Raw genomic sequence first — 26597 nt, forward strand, 5'->3', positions numbered from 1 at the left:
AACCACGGAGGTATTGAGGCCTGTACCTGAAGCAGCCCTCCCCCGATGCCCCGCCCCAGGACTCCGCCTTCGCTCCTAAGTCACCGCCCAGGCTACATCCGGAAGTCTGGAGCTCGGAGACAGGCGATTACGTGACGGCGGCGCACAGCGCGCCGGAGGCGGGCCTGAGGTTCAGACCGCTCCAGCATAGGACGCAGCCTGGCGCGGAAGGGGCGGGCCAGGCCGGGAGGCGGTGCTTCGCGTGGGCGCGCTCGGGCCGGGCTTCCGCGTGCGTTGGTCGGGGAGCGGGAGCGCGCGGCGGGGGCGTGCCGGGGCCGTCCGGGGGCGGGGCGGCGCGCGGCCTAACGGCGGCGGCGGCGGCGGCGGCGCTGGTGCGAGCGAGTTCGGCGGGTGCAGGTCCCGGCCTGCGCCTGCGGAGGACTCGGGCGGTGGGTCGAAGCGGGTGGCGCTGGCGGCAGGCTGCGCTCCGCGATGGTGGGCGTCCCTGGAGCAGCCGCCTTCCAGCGTAAGTGGGGCGGGAAGGCGGGCGGCTGAGGGGTGTGTGTTGAGGGGCCTGCTGCTCCATAGGCGCGAGGCTCCGCAGAGGGCCCCGGCGGGAGGCCCGGGCAGGGAAACTGAGGCCGGGAGTGGGGCGCTGTATCCAAGGTCACGCGACTCCCCGGGCCTTCGCGGGCTCTCCGGGCCACCCCGGCGCTTCCTGCGGCGCAGCGGGACCCGGGGCTCTGGGTGCTAGCGGGACTGTGCAGAGCGGCCTTGGATCTCAGGCCTGGCGGGCGCCCTGTGGACCGCGAGAGAAGTATTGTTTTGTTTTCGCGGCATCGGGGCTGAAAGTCCGGTCCTGGGAAAACGTAGGCACGCTGGATTTGGAGCGACGTGTGGTAGATGTTGGGAGACGCGGCAGGGCTGGTGTTCTCGAGGGGCCTGTTGAGTACAGGCTCTGGGGTCAGACTGCTTGGGTTCATGTCCCGGCTCCCCGGCGTACAGGCTGTGTGTGACCTTGGTGCTCCCAGAGGATCAGTTGCTCTGTCTGAAAAATGGGTTGTGAGGAACGCTGTCTGAATTGCCCTGTAGTTGGGTTTAGTGAATCCAGTAGAACGCCCTGCACGCACAGTTGCACATCACACATGTGTGAAAACTCATTATCGTAATCGCCGTTTATTAATCATTATGTGCGCGCCTCGGAAAAGTCCGAAATTGGGATCTGGTTGTGTGTGTGTGTTTTTTAAAGATATCTTTGCCTATTATTGGGTGTTCCAGTTGTGTTTTTATTCTTACCCCGTTTTGCGATTTCATTCATCCGATGTTCTTCCTAGAATTTTAAGATCCTTGCAGGAGGGATGGCATCATTTAATAAAAACAATAAAAACTTAATTGTCATTAAAATAGCAGTAATAGCCAACATTACTTGAGTACCAGGCATTTTGCATTCGATTCATTTAATATTTATTAAATCATCTCTTAAGTACAAAGTATCACTCTAGGCCCAGAGGATATGGCAACAAAGTAGACTCTGGATTTGAGTTAGAGAGGGGACTCATGTGAACTGTTCTGTGGATTTTCCTTTGTTTATGCAGAGTGACAATCTAAAATCAGGTATTTGAGTATGTCCATTGTGCAGAGAATAAAATGAGAGGTATTGAGAACTCTGTGCTTTACCCCCAGAGGGTTGTTCTTCAACCTTTAACAAGGGAGGATTCATATAGCCTCTTTCTTGGGCACCCATTCCACTTTGGATTGAAGAAATACAAGAAAGGTTTGCCCGTTAATACCTTTTGTAGTCCTGTGCTGTTGATGTTCTTGTGGAGGCAGACTAGGTAACCGTTAGGTCTGTCAAAAATTTCATATTAGGAAAGTGGAAAAACCTTTTATCTGAATTTAAATTTATATGCTTATGGCAGTATTGGAGGTTGGATTTAGGGCCTTATACTTTATGCTGTAGACTGAACTGTATCCCCAGCTGCCTTTGTTTTCAGATTGGGTCTTACTAAGTTGCCCAGGCAACTTGTAATTCTGTCTCAGCTTCCCAGTAACTAAGAATACAGGCCAGTGTCACTAGGTCCAGCTGACCTAAGAAATTTCCATATCTTTTATGTTTCCAGTTAAAGATATTCCCAAAAGGTTGAGTATGGTGAAAGCCTATGTAATCCCAGCACTCAGGAGGCTGAGGCAGGAAGGTCTGAGTTTGAGGTCAGCTCAAGCTATGTAGTGAGGCTGTCTGAAAAGACAACAAAAGCCAAGAAGTAAGACTTGGGTTTGTTGTGTAACTATGTTTCTTTGCATAAGGCAGTCAATAGTGTGTTTAGTGTGCTTGCTTATTGTTTGTTAACTAATTTATTGAGGTTGAACTGAGGGCCTATGTTGCTGGGGGGGGGGGGCCCGGTGGGGGGGCGTGAGGGTGGAGGGGGGGGCAGCCCTGGCTGTCCTGGAACTCACTCTGTAGACCAGGCTGGCCTCAAACTCAGAGATCCGCCTGTTTCTGCCTTTGACTGGTGGGATCAAAGGCGTGTGCCACCATGCCTGACTTGGCCTCCAACTCTTAATCCTGCCTCATGTGCCTGAATTTCTAGGATTACAGGTGTGCACTGTCATACCTACTCTGCTCTTCCTTTAGTTCAGAATAATTTTAAAAATTACACTGAAATGGGTTGGTTTGAGTACTTTCTTTCATTAAGATAGGATCTTACTATATCTGTAGCCTAGACCAGTCCTACCTCCTGGCTCAGCTTCTTCAGAGCTTGGACGTATAGGCATTTTTTCTTTTCTTTTTCTTTCTTTCTTTCTTTCTTTCTTCCTTTCTTTCTTTCTTTCTTTCTTCCTTTCTTTCTTCCTTTCTTTCTTCCTTTCTTTCTTCCTTTCTTTCTTCCTTTCTTTCTTCCTTTCTTTCTTCCTTTCTTTCTTCCTTTCTTTCTTCCTTCCTTTCTTCCTTCCTTTCTTCCTTTCTTTCTTCCTTCCTTTCTTCCTTTCTTTCTTCCTTTCTTTCTTCCTTTCTTTCTTCTTTCTTTCTTCCTTTCTTTCTTCCTTTCTTTCTTCCTTTCTTTCTTCCTTTCTTTCTTCCTTTCTTTCTTCCTTTCTTTCTTCCTTTCTTTCTTCCTTTCTTTCTTCCTTTCTTTCTTCCTTTCTTTTCTTCCTTTCTTTCTTCCTTTCTTTCTTCCTTTCTTTCTTCCTTTCTTTCTTCCTTTCTTTCTTCCTTTCTTTCTTCCTTCCTTCCTTCCTTCCTTCCTTCCTTCCTTTCTTTCTTTCTTTCTTTCTTTCTTTCTTTCTGTTTTTCGAGACAGGGTTTCTCTGTGTAGCTTTGCACCTTTTCCTGGAACTCACTTGGTAGTCCAGGCTGGCCTCGAACTCACAGAGATCCACCTGGCTCTGCCTCCCGAGTGCTGGGATCAAAGGCGTGCGCCACCACCGCCCGGCCTGGCATTTGTGCTTTTCATTGGCTCATATGCTGCTCCAGAAGCTTACCTACAGTTTCTTCTTTTTTTTTCAGTGATGAAGGAACACAGGCCCTAGTATATGCTAGGCAAGTGCTCTAACTGGCTAGTGTTTTAAACTTGTAGTCCTGGGGAAAGAAAAGTAGGAAAGAACTCAGTCCTCAGTCTGCTTTACTGGACTGGAGTCCTGGGGAAATACTGTAGCACTTTGTCCTCTGGTGGTCATTCCATTGGGATATATGGCTAAATTGGCACACAATGCATGAATATTTGTTTTACACTTTATTCTTTTCAGCAGTGCTGGTCAGAAAACAACCACGACAACAACCAGGGCCTACCATTCCCTAGGCAAGTGTTTTTACCACCGAGCTTCATTCCAGCTCTAAATATTTTGTTTATTGAAGTAGGATTTTACTCTGTAGCAAAGGCTTGCCTCAATTCACTATGTAGATCAGGTTGCCCTCAAATTTATGGTACGCTTTCTGTCTCAGCCTTGTAAATGAAGGGATTATAGATGTGAGCCTGGCTGAATATTTGTTTTAAATTACTGTTTTAGGCTAGGGATGTAACTCAGTTGTAGTCTACTCACCCACCATGGGCAAGGCCCTGGATTTGTTCCCTTTTCATAAATAAGCAATAATTATAGTCATATTATAATTGATAGAACATTTTTTTAAAATGACTTTCTTTTTTTTTAGATTTATTTATTAAGCATACAGTATTCTGTCTGCACATATCCCTGCAGGCCAGAAGAGGGCACCAGATCTCATTATAGATGGTTGTGAGGCACTGTGTGATTGCTGGGAATTGAACTCAGGACCTTTGGAAGAAGAAGCAGTGCTCTTAACCTCTGAGCCATCTCTCCAGCCCGATAGAACATTTTATAATGTGTAAAAATTGCCATTTTAAGGATTGGTAAGCTAAAATATAAGTGGAAGTCACAGCGTTGTCTCTCTAAACCCTGATGTGATAGTCACTACACTTGGGATGGAGATCATCATCTGGTAGTGGGTCTTACCCCTTGACTCATCAGGTATGCTACTCGGGGGAAAAAAGTATACCTCGTTCAGCAGAAGTAGAATGCAGTGGTTTAGGATGACCTTTTTTTTTTTTAAGGATTAATTTATTTTTGTGTGCATTTGTAGTTTGTCTGCATGTATGCCTGTGTGAGGGTACTGGATCCCCTGGAACTGGAGTTACAGACAGTTGTGAGCTGCCATGTGGTTGCTGGGAATTGAACCCGGGTCCTCTGGAAGAGCAACCAGTGCTCTTAACCACTGAGCCATCCGAACTTTTTTCTTCTGAAACAGTTTCTCTATGTAATAGTCTTGGCTGTCCTGGAACTTTGTAGACCAGGCTGGCCTCGTACTCACAGATAATTCATTTACCTCCCCCATTAAAGGTGTGCACCACCACTCCAGGCTAGAAAGGATGAACTTGTAAAGCTTATGCTTTGTCTGTCTGTCTGTCTGTCTGTCTGTGTGTCTGTGTGTCTGTGCCCCCCCCCTTTGAGTCAGTATCTGGAACTTGCAGCAGTCCTCCTGTCCCCTGCCCCCCACCCCTATCCTAGCACTATAGGTGTGCATTACTAAGCCCACTCTCTTCTGTCCAATTGAAGATAGTTCCTACTTCGTTTGCATTCTTTTCTTCTGAGACAAGGTTTCTGTATAGCCCTGACTGTCCTTGAACTTGCTCTATAAGAAGAGCAGGCTGGCTGACGGTGGTGCACGCCTTTAGCCTTTAATCCCAGCACTCAGGAGGCAGAGCCAGGCAGATCTCTGTGAGTTCAAGGTCAGCCTGGTCTACAAAGGGAGTTCCAGGATAGGCTCCAAAGCTACACAGAAAAATCCTGTCTCAAACAACAACAACAACAACAAAAAGAATATGTGAGAGTATGACATGTAAAATGCTTTAACAGTGCTTGATATGCTGTTAGTGACTGAAGATTCAAAGGTGACTCGGAATCTTACACTTCATGGGGTCCTGCATAGTAGATAAATGGGTAATGGTAGATAAAGTGCTTAAATTTTTTTTCAGATTTATTTTATGTGAGAAGTGGAACATACCATGTTAATAGAATGGCAGTGAGTTTCAGCTGGGGTTGGGCCTGGGAAGTGCCAAGTGGGAAGAAAACCTGTCTTTCTTCTCAGATGGCCCTTCATTCCGCCCACTTACCTGAGAATACAAACTTGCGGACTGAGCTACTTGAGGGTTATGAGATATCTTCATTTTGTAATTTTACTTTGCCTAGCAAGGTAAGTGTGACATTCATAATGTGGCGAAAGGTATATAAATTTGTGACCCTTGAAAGAAACCTAAACACAAATGAAATGGTATATAAGTATGTTTGATAGTTACAGATATTTTTACAGTTGAGAGGTCCTGTGCATTCATTATTATAAAAGATGTAAGAATTGTCCTCTTGAGAAACCTTTTCCTTATGTGGCACATAGCTATTAGTATTAAAAAAGAGAAATGGAAATGCACCACAGAGATGTTACTGAGGATAAAGACCTAAGTACCTTCTGTTCTCCCCTCTAGGTCCACTACTGCTTTTCACCCTATTCTTGGGTTGATTTAGTTACTTGTACTGTATCCATGGGCTTCCTTTTCCTCCGAGATGATCAGATTATTTTCCTAATCCTTTTTATTGGTATTCCTCTTAGCTGACTGAGTCATCCTAAGATCGTCCTTTCAGCATAGCCCATACTGATTTCAAACTCCTGACCCTCCTGTCTCAAGACTCACCTTTCAAGTGCCATGTTAAAAGCATGAGCCGCGATGCCTGGACAGGATTGCCATAAATTTAATTACTCTACAGATGAAGTGGGAAAGAAAAGGCAATAATGGTTTAATAGCACACACCTATAATCTCAGCATTTGGGAGGTTGAGGCAGGAGGATTATTACAAGTGCCAGGCCAGTGGGCTCTGTCTCAAAAAAACAGCAAAAAAAGGGTGGGGGGGATATTAAACAATAACTCTTAGCTGGGCCTGATCTCTGAGTCTGAGGCCAGCCTGGTCTACAGAGTGAATGCCAGGACAGCCAGGGCTACACAGACAAATCCTGGATCAATAAAAACAAAAACAAAACAAAAAAAGATCTGACTCCTGCTAGACATGGTGGTACATGCCTGTAATCCTACTTTTTGGGAGGCTGAGATAGGAGGATGGAGATTTTGAGGCCTCTTTGTGCTGTATAGTCAAACTCTGTCTTAAGATGGGGGAATCCAAATAAAAAACTAAAAGGATTTGATTCTCCCTTCTGTTTTGTATTGCTATAATTAAATGCAGAAATCAAAGGAAAATTCAGAGTGACCAATGTCAAATTCTGAATTTATAGCTCTGGAGTTGGCAGACTTTTAAATTAAATTAGCTGATGGCAACAAATATGTAATCTAACCTCTTCAACAGCTCAAGTGAAATGTTACTATCAGTCATGCACACGCGCCTTGACACACACACACAACTTTGACCTTTTCTCTTTTAGAAATGTTTTCTCATTCCTTTGTTAATTTTGATCATCATGTAGAGGTTTTGCCTGCTTTTAATTTTTCAAAACCACATGAGAACAAACATTCACATAGCACAGATTTATTCATTTAGGTCTCATATCCCCAGAGCAACACTAAACACACCCACATTTTCCTGGAATTCACAACACTCCTGACCACTACCACCCCTATCGCATGAAAGCTAATATGCCAGTGGTATTTTTCTGCACATAAAAATGTGACAAGTTTTTCTTGTCTTCAGTACTTTTTGTTTCTTTCTAGAAAAGTAGTATCAGCCTTGAGGAGAGGTGACAGGCAGAAACAAATCCCCACCTCCCCCATTCCTTTTAGTTTTTACTCTAATCCAGGTTGGCCTGGAACTCAGAAATTTTCCTGCCTGAGCCTCAGGAATTGCAGGTGTGAATTACTACATTCAGATTATCTGTCTCCCTCCCTCCCTCCCTCCTTCCCTTTCTTTCTTCCTTCCTTCCGTCCATCCATCCATCCATCCATCCATCCATCTATCCATCTGTCTGTCTTTGTTTTTCCAGGCAGGGATTCTATGCGTAGTCCTGGCTGTCCTAGAACTCACTCTGTAGACCAGACTGTACTCGACTCCAGACATTCATCTGCCTCTGCCTCCCAAGTGCTGGAATTAACAGTGTGTGCCTCTACTGGCTGGCTTTTAGTTTATTTTTTTGTAACATATTGGGGATTAAACCTAGGACCTTGTGTGTGCTGGACAAGCACTTTATCACTGAGTTGACTCTTGTGTCCCTTTTTATTTTTTATTTGTTTATTTTATTTTTATTATTATTTATTTATTTATTTTAAAAAGGTTTATTGTGGGGCTGGAGAGATGGCTCAGCAGTTAAGAACATTTGTTGCAAACCAGGTAGTGGTGGCGCACGCCTTTAGTCCCAGCACTCAAGAGGCAGAGCCAGGCGAATCTCTTTGAGTTTGAGGCCAGCCTGGTCTACAAAGTGAGTTGCAGGACAGGCTCCAAAGCTACACAGAGAAACCCTGTCTTGGGGGGAAAAAAAAGAACATTTGTTGCTCTTGCATAGGGCCCAGGTTTGGTGCCCATCAACGCACTTTGCAGTTAACAACTGTCCTTAACTCCAGTTCCAGGGGTCTGATGTGTCCTTTTATGCATATGTGATGCACAAACAGACATGGCTGGTAAACACCTATACACATAAAACTAAGTCCCCCGCAAAATTAATATGGGGGCGACTCGGTAGAGTACTTGTGCTCAAGCTTGAGGTCCTTGAGTTTAGATCAGCCCAGCTCTCATGTAAAAGGCCAGGCATGGTGGCAAACACCTGTAACACCAGCACTAGGGGGCAAAGACAGGCAGATTTTGGGGGATTGCTGATCAGTCTGGCCAAAACTTAAGCTCTAGGTCCAGAGATCTCAGAAAATAAGGTGATTGGTAGAAGAAACCAGGCATTGACCTCTGGTTTCCTATGTGCATGTCTCAGAGGTAGGTGAGCACACATACACCATTCGCACACACAGAGAAAGGTATGTTGGGTATAGAAAAAATGGAAATAGGGATGTTACTTGATAGAATACCTAGGGGTTGGGGATTTAGCTCAGTGGTAGAGCGCTTGCTGGCTGGGTTCGGTCCTCAGCTCAGGAAGAAAAAAAAAGATAGAATACCCTAAAGATTCTTTAATCAAGTGACATCTGAGTAAAGATCTGAAGGAGTTAAGGTAACTATGTACACTTTTGGGAGATCAGAAGTATAAAAGAAGAGATCAAATATCATGGTCATAAGGTGGGAACATGTTTGGTAGATTCACAGAGCAGCAGTGGGGTTAGTTTGGCTAGAGTACAGGTTAGTTGTAGAAGTTGGGCATTGGATATGGTCCTGATAACGAAGTTAGCAAGAAGGTTAGCTTTTCAGAATGAGATAGGAAACTATTTTGGGCAGGGATCTCAGTCCTTGCCACCCCACCTCCCACCCCACAGTCACAGTGTTTCTCTGTGTAGTCCTATCTGTCCTGAAGCTCACTCTGTAGACCAGGCTAACCTTGAACTCACAGAGATCTGCCTGCTTCTGTCTCCCAAGTGCTGGGATTAAAGGTGTGAGCCACCACTGCACGCGGCCCAAGTTTAGTTTTATAAACATAGTTTTTGTTTTCAGTCTTTTTGATTCAGGATCTCTCTTTGTAGGCTTTGCTGTCCTGGAACTCACTCTGTAGACCAGGCTGTCCTCCAGATTACAGAAGTCTGCCTGCCTCTGCTTCCAGAGTGCTGGGATTAAAGGCATGTGCCCCCATGCCCAGCTATTTTTGATTTGAAATTCTTTGTTTTGAAATTGTCTGTGTGCGTGCAGATGCCCAAAGAAGCCAGATGCATTGGATTCCCTGGTGGAAAATTAGAGACAGTTGGGAGGTGCCTAAGTGCTGGGAACTGAACTGGGGGCCTCAAGAAGAGCTCCAAATACTCATAACTGCTAGGCTATCTCTTCAGCATACTCAAGTTTATTTTTTTTAGCTGATTAGAAAAACAAAACATAAGAATTGTACATACTAGCTAAGTAACATGTTTTGATATGGTTTTACACTTGAAGAGATCACTTTGCTTCTGGAGAAAACATTTTGTGAGTCAAGAGTGGGGCCTGGAGTATGAAATAATAAGGCATTACTGATTGAGGCTAAGACAGGGAGGTGACCAATTGGCATCAGAATATTAACAGTGGATATAGAAATAGTTACATTCACATCTATCTACCTTTCTTTTTTCTTTTTTTTTTTTGAGATTCAGATTTTTTATTCTATTTATTTATTTATTTATTTATTTTTTAAATTTTTTGGTTTTTTTGAGACAGGATTTCTCTGCGTAATTGCCATGATTGTTCTGGAACTAGCTCTGTGGATCAGGATAGCCTTGAATTCAGAGATCTGCCTGCCTTAAAGGCGTGCACCACCATCACCTAGCTGAGATTCAGAATATTTTGAAGATAGAGTTGGTAGGTGTCCATCCATAGTCATCATGCCCGCTCCCCATTGTGTGTGTGATGTGTGTGCTTAGGCTCCTATACCGTGGTGTGCTGGTGGAGGTCAGAGAACAACTTGGAGGTGTCAGCTCTGTCCTACCATGTGAGAGCAGGGGATCCACTCAGGCCCTCAGGCTTGGCAGTAAATGCCTCGACAAGCTGAACCATCTTACTGGACTACTCTTCTGCTCTTTTTATTTTAAATAATGGAGGTGTCATCTGTTGAAAGCTTGTTTTCCTTAATTTTAAAAATTAGATGTATTCAATTTTTGTTATTATTTTGCCTCTATGTATGTATGTGCACATGTGCATGCTTGTTGTCCATGGAGGTCAGAAGAAAGCACCAGTTCCTCAGGAACTGAAGTTACAGATAGATGGTTGTGAACCACCCTGTGTGTGCTGGGGGTTGAGCATGGAAGTTGAGTCTCTGCAAAGCGTATGTCTGTGAAGTGGAACGCTTCACGATTTGTGTGTCTTTGCGCAGGGTTGTGCTGATCTGTATCATCGCAATTTTAGTATATGTGCTACCAAATCGAGCACTCACATTGTTCTTTTTTTTTTTTTTTTGATTTTTCGAGACAGGGTTTCTCTGTGTAGCTTTGTGCCTTTCCTGGAACTCACTTGGTAGCCCAGGCTGGCCTCGAACTCACAGAGATCCGCCTGGCTCTGCCTCCCGAGTGCTGGGATTAAAGGCGTGCGCCACCACCGCCCGGCTCACATTGTTCTTAATGCAGGCTTGTTGTTGGAACATTACTCTGGAGTTTTCAAAATCTAGCCGGTACAAATATTTATGCTCTGTTTTGACCTTCATAGCTGCCTCCTCTCTCAGACGGGCTTTTCTTTCTGGGTTCAGACTTGTTAAAGACAGTCTTCACAGATTTCCTCAATAACCATGTAGATGCATCTTGCCACTGTCAGGACAGTCATTAAATAACTGATCTTCACCTGCATCATGTTCTTTTCCGCCATCAACCACATCAGTTGAAATGGCTCTAGGATTTCTTCCTCCTTTTTGAAGTGCTTTGACAACACCAATGTCTTCTCTAAGTCTGTGAGTTTTTCTAACAACATTCTGTGCTATGAGTGTGTAATGGAGTTTTGGGACTTTACTGTGGCTTGGTGCAAAATTCATTGATCCTCTTTAAGTCAGTGTTTCTGGTAAACCTTAGAGACAAGGAAGCATTTCTTTCATATAATCTGAAACAATCTCCTGCTGCTAGATGCAGGCCTCTGAGGCTCCTCATGGCTCCCTGCTTTACCGATACATAGCAGTACCCCACAGTAAGTGCTCTTAACTGCTGAGCTTTCTTTCTAGGATCTGTTTTCCCTATTGGATTTTGAATTTTTGGGTGTTTGTTGTACATTCAGAAGTCTATATTGCCACCTCATATTCAGTTTTGTGACTTCATAAGAGATTTGTGATAGTTTAATGTGCTGGTGACTAAGGCATGAAATCATCTGTCATCTGATGAGTTTTTAATTTGCACAAGAAATAAATCTTGGCTGGGTATATGGTGGTGTACAGGTTCAATCTCATCACTCTAATCTCATAATTGCAGCACTTGGGAGGCAGAGGAAGGTAGGTTTTGATGAATTCAAGGTCAGCCTGGTCTATGTAATGAATTCCAGAAAGCCAAGACTATATAGTGAGACTCTGTCTCAAAAATAAAAAAATAAAAACCACTGATTTAAACTTTGATAATGTACTTTAAAAAAAAAAAGATTTATTTTTAAGTGTGTGTCTGTTGGTATGTGCATGTGAGTGCAGGTGTGTGAGCCACCCCACCTGGGAGCTGGGAACTGAACTCAGCTACTCTGGAAGAACAGTAATTGCTATTAACTGCTGAATCGTCTTTCCAGACTATAAATTTGCCAATATTGATAAGTCTTTTAAAACCTTGTTTACACTTATTTATGGGTGTGTGTGCCACATGTGGAGGTCAAAGAACAGCTTCTATGCGTCAGTTCCCTCCTGTGGTTCCAGGGGATTGAATTCAAGTCCTCAGATCAGACTTGATGACAAGCACCTGTACTTGCTGAATCATCTTTCTGGCACATTGCCTGTCATTTTGTTTTGTTTTTTGAGACAGGGTTTCTCTGTGTAGCATGGCTCTCCTGGAACCCAAGACCAGGCTGGCCTCAAATTCACAGAGGTTGGCCTGACTGCCTGCAGAGAGCTGGGTTTAAAGGTGTGCTATATTATGATCACAGTCGGTAAAACATGAGACTCTTAATCTCAGAGTCGTGGGTTCATGTCCCACGTTGGGCGCCACTTACTATGATCAATCCACATGAGTCTCTTTAATGGGTAATAGGGATTTATTAAGATAGAAATTTAGGAAATACACTCACAAGTAGAGAACAGAGGAGACAGCTGAAATCATTCTCTGATCTGAGTGCAAGTGAATCTGCCTCACAGGCAGAAGCAAGGAGAAGGGGCGTGTGACCCTTCCCTCTTTCCTTATAAGAGGTCATGTACAACAGCAAGAAGCACCGCCTCATGGGCAGAGCAAATACCACTACAGTGCCACCCTGCCTATGTCTGGCTTTTAAAAATGATTTTGTCTTTTATTTTTATTTCTTTTTTTTGAGACAGGGTTTCTCTGTGTAGCTTTGCGCCTTTTCCTGGAACTCACTTGGTAGTCCAGGCTGGCCTCGAACTCACAGAGATCCACCTGGCTCTGCCTCCCGAGTGCTGGGATTAAAGGCGTGCGCCACCACCGCCCGGCTATTTTTATTTTTTAAAAAAGGTCAGGCTATATTGCCTGGCTGGATCAGATGCTTGCTATGTAGACCAGACTGGCCACCAAAAGTTAGGATAGGTAAATAAAGCTCTAGGTGATCTGTGACTCCAGCAGTTATCAATTTAGATATTATTGTTTTATTTTGAGATTATAGTATTTGTGTTTGGGAGGTAGAAAGCTATTTTAGTTACGATTTTGATCTTTGTGTAGATAATAAAATGAAAGTTCTGATTTGGGCTTGGTGTCTTCCCAGCTAGCACTGTTCTGACTGCATGGAGTGGATGTACCACTGAACCAGGTGTTTTACTTCAGCTGTACCATCTGTGGGAGCAGGTGGACAGAGCCGCTGTCATCAGGAAAACACAGCTGGTGAGACTTAGAAGAGCTAATTGGTTGCTTTCCCAGCTCTTTCTAGTCACATATACCTGAATGCAGTTTACCTCAGCAAATGTGTTGATTTTGGTTAGGACATTTAACAGCAAAAATGAACAAAAAAGTAAAAAGGTGTGAGTATGTATGTATTGAGACATTGTCTGTTTGCTTGGAACTAGTGTTGTCCTGTCTCATTCTTCCAAACTCTTGGGTTGCAGGGGTGTGTTACCACACCCTGCTCTGTGTTTTTGGATTGATACTGAGATAATTGAAGAGTTTATTTATTTATTTGTATATAACTTTGTGTGTTTACGTTCATGTGTGTGCTTATGCCTTTGGAGACCAGTAGATGTCCTTTCTCAGGAGCCATTCACATTGATTTTTGAGTGTCTCCCTAACCTCACTGATAGGCTAGAGTGGTTGGTCATCAGATCCCAGGGGTCTGCCTGTCCCTACCTTCTCAGCTCATACCACCATACCAGCCATTTATGTTGGTGTTATAGATCAAACTTGTCCTTACTCATGTGTGGCAAATGCTTTACCAACTGAGCCATTTCTCCAGAACCTTATTTATCTTTTTAAAAGAGTTGAGTGGGTGGTGGTGGTGAGTGGGGGCACCTGTGTGTATGAGGGTTCAGAGGTTGGAAGAGAGTATCAGGTGTCCTGCTTTTACCACACTTTGTCTTAGTCCCTTGAGACATGGTCTCTCACTGAACCCACAGCTAGGCTGGTGACTGAGAGGCCCCAGTGATCTTCCCATCTTTGTCCCCAACAGCACAGCTACATCCTGTCTTTTTGTTTGTTTGTCTGTTTTGCATATGTATGTAGACCTGACAGTCCTGGAGCATGATACATAGACCAGGCTGGCTTCCAACTCCCAGAGATCCATCTGCTTCTGCCTCCTAAGAGCTAGGATTAAAGGCGTGTACCATTATGCCCTGTTTTCTTTTTCCCATTTTCATGTCCTCTGAATCTTAATGCTTTTTTTTTTCTTTTTTCTTTTTTTGGTTTTTTGAGACAGAGTTTCTCTGTGTAGTCTTGGCAGTCCTGGAACTCCCTTTGTGGATCAGGCTGGCCTTGAACTCATCTCTATGTCTGTCTGCACCACTAAGCCATTGGGGGACCACACCTTTTAATTCTTTGTATTTTTTTTTTTTTTTTTTTTTTTGAGACAGGGTTTCTCTGTAGCTTTGGAGCCTATCCTGGACTAGCTCTGTAGACCAGGCTGGCCTCAAACTTAGAGAGATCTGCTTGCCTCTGCTTCCCAAGTGCTGGGATTACAGATGTGCGCCACCACCGCCCGGCAAATTCTTTGTATTCTTAAAAATAATTTAGCAGCCGGGCAGTGGTGAATTAATCCCAGCACTTGGGAGGCAGAGCCTGGTGGAGCTCTGTGAGTTCGAGGCCCACCTGGTCTACAGAGTGAGATCCAGGCGGGCACCTGGACAGGCACTAAAACTAAACTAGAGAAACCCTGTTTGGAACAGCCCTCCCCCCTGCAAAAAAAAAAAAAAAAATTCCTAGCAAATGTCTCATAGGTGCTTAAAATAAATAGTCATGGTCATGTCACTTACTTGGTGTCGGTGTCGTAGATATAAAGTGACAGCTATGCTGTGCAGTGGTGGTGTACACTGTTTAATCCCAGCACTCAGGAGACAAAGGCAGGTGGATTTCTGTGAGTTCAGGGCCACCTTGGTCTACAGAGCGAGTTCCAGGACTGCCAGGGATGTTACACAGAGAAACCCTGTCTCAGAAAACTAGGGGGGAACAAGTGACAGCTGAGTTAAGTGTTTCTTTTTCAGTTCTGGGGATCAAATCTACGGCTTTGTGCATGGTAAAGATGATCTAAAACCAAGGTACATGTCCAGTCCTTGGTTTGTTGAGACAGGGTCTCACCATGTAGCTCTCTAGCTGGCCTGTGTTAGCTATGTTGCTTGGGCTTTTGTGTCCTGGACCAGGCTGGTCTCAAACTCAGAGACCCACCTGCCTCTGCTTCCTGAGTGCTTTTTTTTTTTAAAATTATTTAAAGATTAATTTATTTTATGTGCGTGGGTGTTTTGCTTTTCATGCCATTATATTGCCTACCTGGTGCCCTCAGTTCAGAAGAGGGTGTCAGATCCCTTGGAACTTTGGTTACAAGTAGTTGTGAGCCAAAATGTGGGTGCTAGAAACGGAACCTGGGTTCTCTGCAAGAGCAACAAATGCTTTTAGCTGCTGAGACATCTCTCCAGCCTCCTTCCTTTTTCTTACGTGGGTTCTTACCCAGTAAGCCTTCTCTCTAGCCCTTTATTTTTTAAACTTTTTAAGATAGTGTTTCATTATGTTGTCCAGGCAGGTCTGGAGCTGCTGGACCCAAGCAGTCTTTTCCGACTCATGCTCTGGAGTTCAGAACACAGGTCTGAGCCATCATGTCTGTTGGCTTTGTTCTTAAACTATTTATTTATTGTGTATAGGTGTTTGCCTATATGTGTGTGTGTCTGTGCACCATATTCGTGCAGTGCCCATAAGGATAGGAAGAGGGCATTGGATTCCCTGGAACTGGAAATGCAGACAGGTGTGGATGCTGGGGATTGAATTCTAGTCCTCTGGAAGAGCAGCCAGTGCTCTTAACTGCTGAGCTACCTCTCCAGGTTCTATAATCTCTTTTGTTTCAGGGAGGATCTTGCATTCCCTGTCTTCCTGGACTGTCCAAAATGCTGGGGTTACAAGCATGCAGTACGATGTCTGTCTTCATTATTATTTATTTATTTATTTATTTTCTTTTTTGGAGACAGGGTTTCTCTGTGTAGCTTTGGAGCCTTTCCTGGATCTCACTCTGTAGACCAGGCAGGCCTCGAACTCACAGATCCGCCTGCCTCTGCCTCCCAAGTGCTGGGATTAAAGGTGTGCGCCACCACTGCCCGGCTTCATTATTCGTTATTGTATATTTTCCTCCTCCTTCCTCTCCTTCTTCTTCTTCCTTTTTTGCCTCAGATTTACAGCAGTCCTTCTGTTTCAGTCTTCCAAGTACTAGGATTACAGAGGTGTACCACCTTGACTGATTTCATGCCTGTTTCTCCACCATTGGAAATAGGCTGCTTATGTAATAGTATGGTAAAGGACAACAGAACCACTGTGCTTATGTGCTTATCATGCCTATTCTTGACCCCATTGTTGGAAGCATGATAACAATTTCTATGGACTTTCCAGGAAAGTAAAGATGTTTGGCTTTGGTTTTGGTTTTTTTGAGACAGGATTCCTCTTTATAGCCCTGGCCATTCTGGAACTCACTCTGTAGACTAGGCTGGCCTCGAACTCAAAGATCCACCTGCCTCTGCCTCCCAAGTGTTGGGACTAAAGTCATTCACCACCATGCCTAGCTTAAAGATTTTTTTTAAACACGAGTAATAGGGATAAGTTAAAGGTTTGGGGTATAGCTCAATTGTAGTGCACTTAACTAGCATGGATGCTGACACCCTTGGTTCAGTCCTTAGAACCAAAGAGAGCCAAGGTTTTTAGGGATTGTCACGGTGTAATGTTTTATAAACACTTGTTTTGAAGGAAGGGTGTGATTTGACAGTCAAAGATGGGGGATGATGGAAAATGTGTGCAGGCTGATTGGGGCCACAGTTCCAAGTATAGTGTCTTTAACAAAGGCTGGAGGTGGGAAAGAACAAGAGATGCCTGCAGAATAGCAAGTGTTGTCATTCAAACCAGAATGCATCTGGGACTGTTACAGGAGATCCTTTTACCTTGCATTTGAGTATTTTGAAAAGGTAATTTTCTTGGACTGTTGCCCCATTCTTATAAAAAGAGATCTGTTGCAGGTCCACGTCGAAACTGCATCATTCTTCCTTCCTTCTGGACCTTCCTAATACTGTCTGGAGTTACATTGGACTTCATGAGTTCCTGTGTGGAACAAAAGCACACGATCATTGAAGCCTGTAGCATAAATGAGAGGCTTGTGCGGGTGGTGTGAAAGGAGCTCTCCCAGCCTCACATGCCTGGGTGGGCGAGCTACACTAATAGCTCCCAGCAGTTCTGAATCAGACATTGTGGAGCCAAGAGTCTAGCATTTGGAATTCCGCTGCCTGTGCTAAGGGTCTGTCTTTTATCCTCCAAACCACCGTCTGTTAGATGGCAGTGGGTCTGTTGACAGGGGGAGACTGGCAAAGATCAAGTTAAAAGGGAAACAGTTCAAAGGTAGGAAAATAGGACGAAGGGTTTAGTCATGTCTTTACCTCTTTAACTCCCCCCACCCCCCTTTGGAGACAGGATCTCGATAAGTAGCCCTGCCTGGCCAGGAACTGACTGACTATATAGTCTGGGCTGGCCTGGAGCACAAGAGATGTCCAGCCTGCCTCTGACTCCCTGAGATCAATGGTGTAGGTTACCACTCTGGCCTTTTTTCTTTTTAAAAATTGTCTATTAGTAATTTGTTGCACAGAAAATTCGTTCCTGGGCTTGGTGATACCTGTCTTTAATCCCAGCACTTGGGAGGCTGAGGCAGGTGGATATCTTTGAGTTTGAGGCTGGCTTGATCTACCTGCATAGAGAGTTTCAGAATTGCCAGAGCCTACATACAGAGACCCTGTCTCAAAAACAATAAAATTTTTAAAATCTTTTTTGGTGGGTTGTGGGGAGGGCTGTGGATCATACCAATGGGTATGCTATGGAAATTGTTTTTGTTTGTTTGGTGGAGTTTTTTGTTTTTTGATTTTTGAGGCAGGGTTTCTCTGTGTAGCTTGGCGCCTTTCCTGGATCTTGCTCTGTAGCCCAGGCTGGCCTTGAACTCACAGAGATCACCTTCCTTTGTCTCCCAAGTTCTGGGACTAAAGGCGTGTGCCACCACCCCTGGCAAAGTTGTTGGTTTGTTGTTGTTTTTTTTCCCTATGGAAATTTTTGAACAGAAAAAGTAGAACAGTGTACTGAGTGCACAGTGAGTGGCAGGATATCACTTCAAGAAGAGGAACTAGACCCCTGAGCATTGGGCGTGGCTCCATACTTTCCAGGTCTTGTCACCTTTGCCCTCAGACACCCTCTTTCCTATTCAACGTTTACTCAACAGAGTAGAGTACCACATTTAGGCTTTGTGATAAGCAGTATGTGACTTAACTCGCCTTTTTGAGGGGGAGGGGTGCACGGTTTGAGATAGGGTTTCTCTGTGTAGCCCTGGCTGTCCTGGAGCTCTGTAGACCAGTCTGGCCTCGAATTCAGAGATCCACCTGCCTCTGCCTCTAGGGTGCTGGGACTAAAGGCATGTGCCACTACCACGTGGCTTTGTTACTTAAACTCTTAACAGTTTGAGAAAAGTTATTCAAGTACAGTTTTGGGTCCAGAAAAAAGTAATTCTATCAAGAGGGCACCCATTCAAAGCACTGTATGCTGAGGACCAAACCCAGGGCCTTCTGCTTGGAAAAAACGAAAAAAGGTTTCAGCCCCTTGACTGTTGCTGGGATTACAGGCACAGGTTGAGAGAACCATCTTTTTCCTTTGCAAAAAACCTAAACATATATTAATGTACTTTCTATGAGTCATAGTTCCAATGGGTCATAATTCCAAGCTGTCTTAGCTGGTGGTAGCAGCTTGGTGGCTGCTATCAAGATTGTTTGCTGGGTGCTGGAAAGATTGCTCAGTGGTTAAGAGTACTTGTTGCTCTTTCAGAGCAGCCAGGTTCAATTCCCAGCCTCCACGTCATGGCTTATAACTATTTGTAAACAACAGTTCCAGAGTATCTGATATCCTCTTTTGACCCCTGCAGGCACCAGACACTCGTAAACATAAAATAAATAAATTTTTAAAAAGAATGCTTACTTATGTAGTGAGCAAGTTGATACTGCTTGTTGGCAGGAAGTCTTAATTCCTTACCAAGTGGTCCTCTTATTGGAGGGGCTTGAATGTTTTCATGACTTAGTAGTCCTCCAGAGTGAGTAATTTGGGATAGCCCCTTGATTCCCTCCCTCCCTCCCTCCCTCCCTCCCTGCCTTTCTTTACTTTGCTAGGATCAATAGGCACTAAGCAACATGGGCGTGACTGTTGCCCAGGCTGGGTTTGAATTCCTAAGTTTACATTGTGTAGTTCTAAGTAGCTGAGACTACAGTTGTAGTCTCACTTAAGTGCATCCCACTTAAGTAGTGTCTTGATTAATTTCTTACTTGATAATGTTGTATAGTACTCTGGGTATGAATCCAGACATGCTGCTGACACTAGTCATATGATGTTAATATCTTTGTTTCTTATTTTCCTTAGCTGTAACACTGAGATAATAATGTCTACTGATAGGTTCTGTCCTATTGACATTCAAGGAAATAAGGGTAGTTTTTGGTACTCATTACTTACAATAAAACCTCTTGCTACTGTATCAATTATTCTTTCTGCCAACCACCTCTGGGGGTGGTGGTGAGTCTTTCTTTTTTGTAAAACATTACCAGACAGAAAACTCCATGTTTATAGGTTTCACTTGGTATGGTAGAATATGGTATCTGTTTGATTATGTATATGGAGAATCTTCATTCATTTGTTGTTGTTGTTTTTCAACCTAGGCTTTCCTATTTATTTTTATTTATTTATTTATTTATTTATTATTTATTTATTATTTATTTATTTATATTATTTCATGTATGTTTGTATTTTGCCTATATGTATATCTGTGTGAGGGTGTTGGATCCTCTGGAACTGGAGTTACAGAGCAGCTCTGAGCGGACATGTGGGTTCTGGGAATTGAACCCCAGTCCTCTGAAAGAGCAGCCAGTGCTCTTTAACCACTGAGCCATCTCTCTAGCTCCCTATGATTAATTTATTTATTTTTACTTTATGTGCATTGGTGTTTTGCCTCCACGTATGTTTGTGTGAAGGTGTCAGATCCCTTGGAAATGGAGCCACAGACAGTTCTGAGCTGCCATGTGGGTGCTGGGAATCGTACCCTGGTCGTCCTCTGGAAGAACAGCTAGTGTTCTAAATCCCTGAGCCATTTCTCCAGCCCCCTGAGGATCTTCATTCTTAATTTATTTTACTTGGGGGTGTTGGGGAGTTCCAGACAGGATTTCTTTGTGTAGCCCTGGCTGTCCTGGAACTAGCTCTGTAGACCAGGAGGCTGGCCTCGATCTCACAGAGATCCACCTGCCTCTGCCTCTGGAGTGCTAGGATTTAAGGTATGCACCACCACTGCCCATCTGGATCTTCATTTTTTTTTTAAATTTTTTTTTTTTTTATGTGCATTGGTGTTTTGCCTGCATGCATGTCTGTGTGAGGGTGTCAGATCTTGGAGTTATAGACAGTTGTGAGCTGCCATGTGGGTGCTGGGAATTGAACTCAGATCCTCTGGAAGAGCAGTCAGTGTTCTTAACCACTGAGTCATCTCTCCAGAACCCCTGGATCTTCATTCTTAATGTATAAATGTTAACATAGCACATATGTTCACATAGTATGTCTGGGAAGAAGACAAGCTTCTCCTCCATTTTTAATCTTTAGTCTAAAATAAAGATTCACAGGAAATTTTAAAAGTGTACAAAGAAGCTCAAGACCCTTCATGCAGTTTATTCAGTGGTAAAATCTTGTAACTGGTAATGTCAGCTTTCAGATACCAGTTTTCATGCAGCAGAAATTGAGTTAAGCATTATCTTGTATTAGCTCTTGGGAAGTGCCAAGGATTAAACTTGGTAGTTGTATGGGTCTGTCTTATGTCTAGATTCTCAAAATGATTATCTCAATTTTACGGTATTCTTCACTGTTGAAACTAAATGTTGATCATGGGAACCTCATTCATATTTGCTTGGTTTTAAAGCAGTTTTTGCAACGTGTCCTCATCTTTAATTTACAGTCTTTGCAGCCCCAGAACCATGTTGTCTGCATTGTCTTAATTTAATCACGTGCCAGTTTTGCAGAGTACCAAGTCTGGATCAGGGAGGCAGCTTGTGTGAATCATTTACATATATTTCTGCTTATATTCCCAAAACTAATTTGCAGCTTTTTATTTTTGATCCAATTATACACTGAAAATGTGTTTACAATTTATTTTATGAAGTCTTTTGTCTCATAGGGTTTAAAAGCTGGTCCAAAGAGCAGAAGTTATTAAACAATAGCAAAAACTACACAATATGTAGGACTTTCGATGGTAATTGTTAAACATTTGAATGTCCCCCAAAACGTCTGTGTGCTCATGTATGACTATACATTTATTCCACTAGTGACTTGAATAGATAGGTTTTGCACAATATTCTTGCTGTTATTCTCAGCCATAAACAGATTACATGCATTTAACAAGTTAATGTCAGATTGGCCAGGAGCCACTAGGAGGTGTGTACTTAGTGACATCAGATGGCAAAGCGCCCTGGTAACTGGGAGGGTGGAAGGGGTAGTGGAGAGAGAGGAAGCAGGAGGGAGGGAGGAAGAGAGACTGACTGGATCTGGGGATTCTGGCAAGGTGAAGAGCTGGTCTGTTTGGCAGGACCTTCCCATCTGGGATCCATCTGTGTTTCCCTGGAATGGGACAGGCAGCTCTAGTCAGTGAGAAATCGCAGCTGTGAGAGAGAGCTGACACATGTCCAGCTAATGAAAGGCGGAGGAAAGCTGCTCTGCGATTGGGCTTTGAAGATTAGAGGGAGAAAAGAGAGCTTTTTAATACCTATTTCAAGTAGATTGGGTATATTACGAGTCTGGATTTTAGAATTTGGACGTTCAGGGTAAGTGTACATTTTCATTTAGTTCTAGGTGATAAAGTGTACAATTCTCTGCCTTTCCAAAGCTTTTTGCTTCTCTCCAATTATGTGTTTATGGATATTCTGTGAGTTTAGTCTTGGTTTCATTTTGGTGCTTCATTTGGTTTCATGTTTCTATTTAATTTTTCATTGCCACCTTTGTATTTTTGAATGGAAAGTTTAGTTAAAATCAGATGTAGTTCATAAATTCTATAGTTAGAAAAGTAGTCCCACAAATAGCTCTTTAAGCTCTTCCATATTGAATACTTGTGGCGTATTCAGAGGGAATTGTTTTTCTTAAGTATGCATGAAACCAGTGTCCAGGAGAAGACTCCTGCAGTGCTCTTTCCCATCATCAGGTAATTTCAACTTCAAAGTAATCAGACATACTACAACTAAAAGAGATTGCAGCAAAGCTCGAGTCATCTCTGCATTTTAGATCTTGTTATGTTTTGCTTCTGTGCTATTTTCTATGACTGAAATAACATCAAATCTGACTTGAATTGTGAATTGGAGTGCTCGGGCGTGTGCTCTCCACCCCCCCACCCCCCACAAAACACCTCAACCCCTACTGTGTTCTGGAGTCCTTGTCAGTTTGTGATGCCCATTGGCTATTTATATAGTGTTATACTATTTTTGAAAGGCTTCCAAATCATCCCCCTATAGGCAGAACCTGTGTTTACTATGTACTGTACAGGCTTTATTTCCTAGTTCTCTCACCTTGGGCAAGCTGCTGCTCTGGGCCCCATTTGGTTTGTTTGCTTTCCTGCCCCCAACCCCCTTTTCTCTCTTTCTCACTGGATTTTACTGGGTATCTAGGTACACCAAGCTGTCCTCGAACTCACAGAGATCCACCCTCCTCTGTCTCCCTAAAGGCATGTGCCACCACAGCCAGCTGACTCCTGATTTGTGTCAGTATTGGGGAAATGTGCCCAGAGCCTTTCCAACACATAGAAGGCACTGATGAGTTTTCAGACATTTTAAGGTTTTTTTTCTGTGTGGTAGGTTCCTAAACCCTTTTTACTTTTCACTTTAACCTTGAGCTACAACAGTATCTGGTTTAACTCGTGTTTTTAGGATATTATTTTTCTTGCTTTTTATTTTCATTTTCATTTACATTTTTGTTTTATGCATATGGATAGTTTGTCTGCATGTGTATGTATACCATACGGCTGCCTGATGCCTACAGAGGCCAGAAAAGATCCCTTAGAACTGATGGTTGTCAGCTGCAATGTGGGTGCTGGGAATTGAACCCAGGTCCTTTGGAAGAGCAGCCAGTGCTCTTAACTTCGGAGCCATCTTTCTAGACCCTGTACCTGCCTTTTAGGCCCTTTGTATTTGTAATGCTGTATGTCGTTTTTGCTAAGTCTCTCCATGACTATAGAGTTTGGAAAGCATTCTGAGTATAAAATGCAAATGTAATGTTCCCTTTGTACCAGAACAGAAGAGCTTTGAAAAAGCTTGCCCAAGCGAAGTATTGATTGTATTACTTTGAAAGAGCATACTTATTTAAAAAATATTTTTATGTCTGTTGCTGTTTTTTCTGTTGTATAGGTTCCAGGATTCAAATTTATGTCACATCAGGCTTGACTGCAGGGGCCTTTACCCACTGAACCATCTCACTGGTCAGCACTACTTAAATTGTACCTGGCTCCCCAAAAATTCTATGAAATGACAAATGGGAGCTTTTAAAAATAATTTTTATTTCTTTAAAAATTTTTAGAATTTTAGGTGTATGAGTGTTTTGGTTGCATGTATGTATACTACATGTACGCCTGGTGTTCATGGAGGTCAAAAGAGGGCACTGGATCCCTTGGAACTGGAGTTGTGGGTGGCGGTGTGCCACTCTGTGAGTGCTGGGTCCCCCAGAAGAAGAGTATCCGGAGTTCTTAATGTCTGAGCCATCCCCCTAGTCCCCAATAACTTGTATTTTGTAAAGTTCTTCAACTTTATATCACCTGAGAGTTTTAAGCAAACTGTAGTGCTTTTTTGTTTGTTTATTAAGGCCTGGGTCTCACTCACTCGTATCCCCAGCTGGCTGGAATTTGCTGTATAGACCCTCTTGGCCTCAAATTTGCAGCAATACCCTCTTGCCCCCTGGGTTAGGATAACAGGCATGCATTTGACTGCAGTGCAGTATACTGTTCAGATTCTTTCAGCTTTATCTCTATTTCCCTCAAGTACTGGGAACTTTTTAAATGAATCTTTTTAGAAATTTCTTTTATGTTAAATTGACTGAATTTGTAGAACAAATTTAGGGAGTTTTGATAGGTGCAGTGAATGGCAGCTGAGACTTGTTTGAATATTTGAGAGGCTGTAGTGTTACATTGAATTTACATGGTCCTCCTTCAGTGAGCATTACCTTTAAATTGTACCTTTAGGACCTATGTTCCTGAGGATGAGTAGGGAGAAAAGGTCTTAATGCTGAAAATGTAGTGTAGGCTGTAGTTTGATGTGAGAGAGCCTAAAAAGGGTTTTTATTACTGCTATATGTCCATTCTAGCAATACTGTTTCATATTTTGGGGCTCACTCAGGATTGCATCTAAGACCTTGTGCATGCCAAAAAAAAAAAAAAAAAAAAAAAAGAAAAAAAACATGTGTTCTATCAGCTATTAGTAGCTAAGTCCCTAGCCCTCAAGAATACTGTGGCCCAGGTTTGGCATAAAACTATGTATATATAGCCCAGGCTGGTGTTAAACTAAGTAATTTTCCAGTCTTAGACTCCCAAATGCTGGGATAACAGGTATATATTACCACGCCTGGCTTATATGATAATCCATTGACCCTAAATAATGGTGGGGTGAGATGAGGCCCTGAGTTCATTTGTGCTTTGGGGTCCCAGCTAGAGCTTAGCAGTTAAAACCAAAACCAGGCTCAGTGGCACTTGCTGTCAGTCCTAGCACTCCAGGAAGCACAGACAGGAGGATTCTCTTGTGAGTTCAAGGCCAGCTTGATCTACAAGTCAAGTTTGAGGATTCCCGGGTCTACATATCAAGTTCCAGGACACCCTTTGAAAAGAAAGACCCTGTTTCAAAACAAATAAACAAGATTATAACCAATAATTTTAGATTTGTTATGTTTTATGTGTGGGTGGGTGAGTGAATCGTGTGCACTTGCACAGGGCCCATGGAGGTGTTGTGGGGATATGTCCCTTGGAAGAGAAGTTAGAGGTATTTGTGAGCTGTCTGTGGGGTGCAGGGTTCTTTGATAGAGCAGTAAGCACCCTTAACTACTGAGCCATCTCTCCAACCCATAACCAAAAGAATCTTTTGAGTTAAGTAGTACTGAGAAAAGTCATAGCTTTCTGAGTACTGAGAAAGCCACTTAATGTGGAAATCAGAGGACAGCTTGCAGGATCAGTTTCTCCTTCCATCATGTGGGTTTCAGAGAGTGAACTCAGATTGCTAGGTGCTTTACCTCGAAGTCATGTTGCTGGGTCCAGGGAAGGTTCGTGTTCTCTCTCTCTCTCTCTCTCTCTCTCTCTCTCTCTCTCTCTCTCTCTCTCTCTCTCTCTCTCTCTTTTATTGATTCTTTGTGGATTTCACATCATGCATTCTGATCCTATTTATCTCCCTGTCCCCTCGAATCTGACTTCTGCCATTGTAACCCCCCAAAGGTTCTTTTGCATTATTGTATCATAAGCTGAGGGATGGGTCAGCAGGTGCATGTATGGGGAAAGGGAGAGAGTCCTCTCTGGCCCATAGTTTTTAATATCCAGTGGCTGAGCTTGGAATTTCCAGGATATTCATCTTACTATCTATCTTATCTATCTATTTATTTATTTGACAAGGTCTCACTCAATAGCCCTGGCTAGCCTGGAATTTACAGAGACCTTCTTGCCATTAATCGTGGTTGCTAGGATTAAAAGGTGTGTACCACAACACCAAGCATTTTACAAATTCTTTTGATTGTATGTGTTCATGATGTCTTGAAGTTATTTGGATTTTTTCTTAGTATTTTCTGATAAGGTTTCGCTGAGTTGTCCAAGCTGGCCATGATTTCACAGACCCTGGGATTTCTGATGTGAGCCACTGTACCTAGTTTAGAGATTTTGAGGGGACAGGGGAAGATGTTGAGACAGGAACTCATTGCCAGTATTTGAATTCGTTCCCAGGTAGCTGCAGATGACCTTGAACAGATTTGGATGATCCTCCTGTCTCCACCTCTCAATGCTGTGATTATAGATGTGAACCATCATGCCCAGCTTAGACATATATATATATATATATATATATATATATATATATATATATATATATATATATATTTGGTTGTGAGCCCAGCCTTTAACAGAACCATCTCCCCAGCCCAGACTCTTTTTATTTAGAGGTGAGATATCATAGAGGAGATAAAGTATACATTAATGAATGCACAAAATCAGTAAGTTCTAGAAGGCACTACCAACAGAGGGAATCATATCCTTTGGAGAGGAGGTAACATTTGATTTGGAAGTCTTGTGTTTTGTTGGGGAATAATAGGCAGATAGAAGTGTACTAGTTTCAACCCCCAGCAAGGTGTTTGCATGGGGAGGGGGAGAAAGTCCTCCTTGACCCAGATCTCAGTGCCTTAAGTTAAATCTTGTCAACTGCATAGTTACACTGAGCTAATTTCGGCCATATTTTTGATTGAGATGGGGGTCTCATATGACCTAGACTGATCTTGAACTCACTATGTAGCTAAGGCTGGGCTTTAGCTCCTCTTAATCTTCCTGACTCTACTCCCAGGTGCTGGGAGTATATATGGGCCACCATGCTCAGTAGGGTGGTGTGGGTTTTTGTTTCTTTTAATTTTATTATTATTATTTTGATGTGCATTGCTGTTCTGCCTGAATGTATGTCTTGCGTGATGGTGTAGGATCCTGGAGTTAGAGACAGTCGTGAG

The 26597-nt window shown here is 43.2% G+C and overlaps 1 protein-coding gene and 1 pseudogene across 5 annotated transcripts in view; one reads left to right on the forward strand and one right to left on the reverse strand.

Moving 5' to 3' along the window:
• Nucleotides 1-339: 339 nt before the first annotated feature.
• The window catches only part of Cbfa2t2 (CBFA2/RUNX1 partner transcriptional co-repressor 2), a 98569-nt gene continuing 72311 nt past the window's right edge, over nucleotides 340-26597 (forward strand). For 3 of the 5 annotated variants that reach the window (XM_028888985.2, XM_028888984.2, XM_028888989.2), the window contains exon 1: nucleotides 341-505. In XM_028888985.2, the coding sequence (XP_028744818.1) occupies nucleotides 472-505 (34 nt within the window). In that variant the 5' untranslated portion in view covers nucleotides 341-471. Of the gene's footprint in view, nucleotides 506-12921; nucleotides 13038-26597 lie in introns of those variants that run through there. The other 2 variants (XM_028888990.2, XM_037205333.1) reach the window with 2 other exon arrangements.
• On the reverse strand, nucleotides 730-11168 carry LOC114706515 (annotated as a pseudogene).

Source organism: Peromyscus leucopus, chromosome 4 (genome assembly GCF_004664715.2).
Source record: "Peromyscus leucopus breed LL Stock chromosome 4, UCI_PerLeu_2.1, whole genome shotgun sequence".
NCBI lineage: Eukaryota > Metazoa > Chordata > Mammalia > Rodentia > Cricetidae > Peromyscus > Peromyscus leucopus.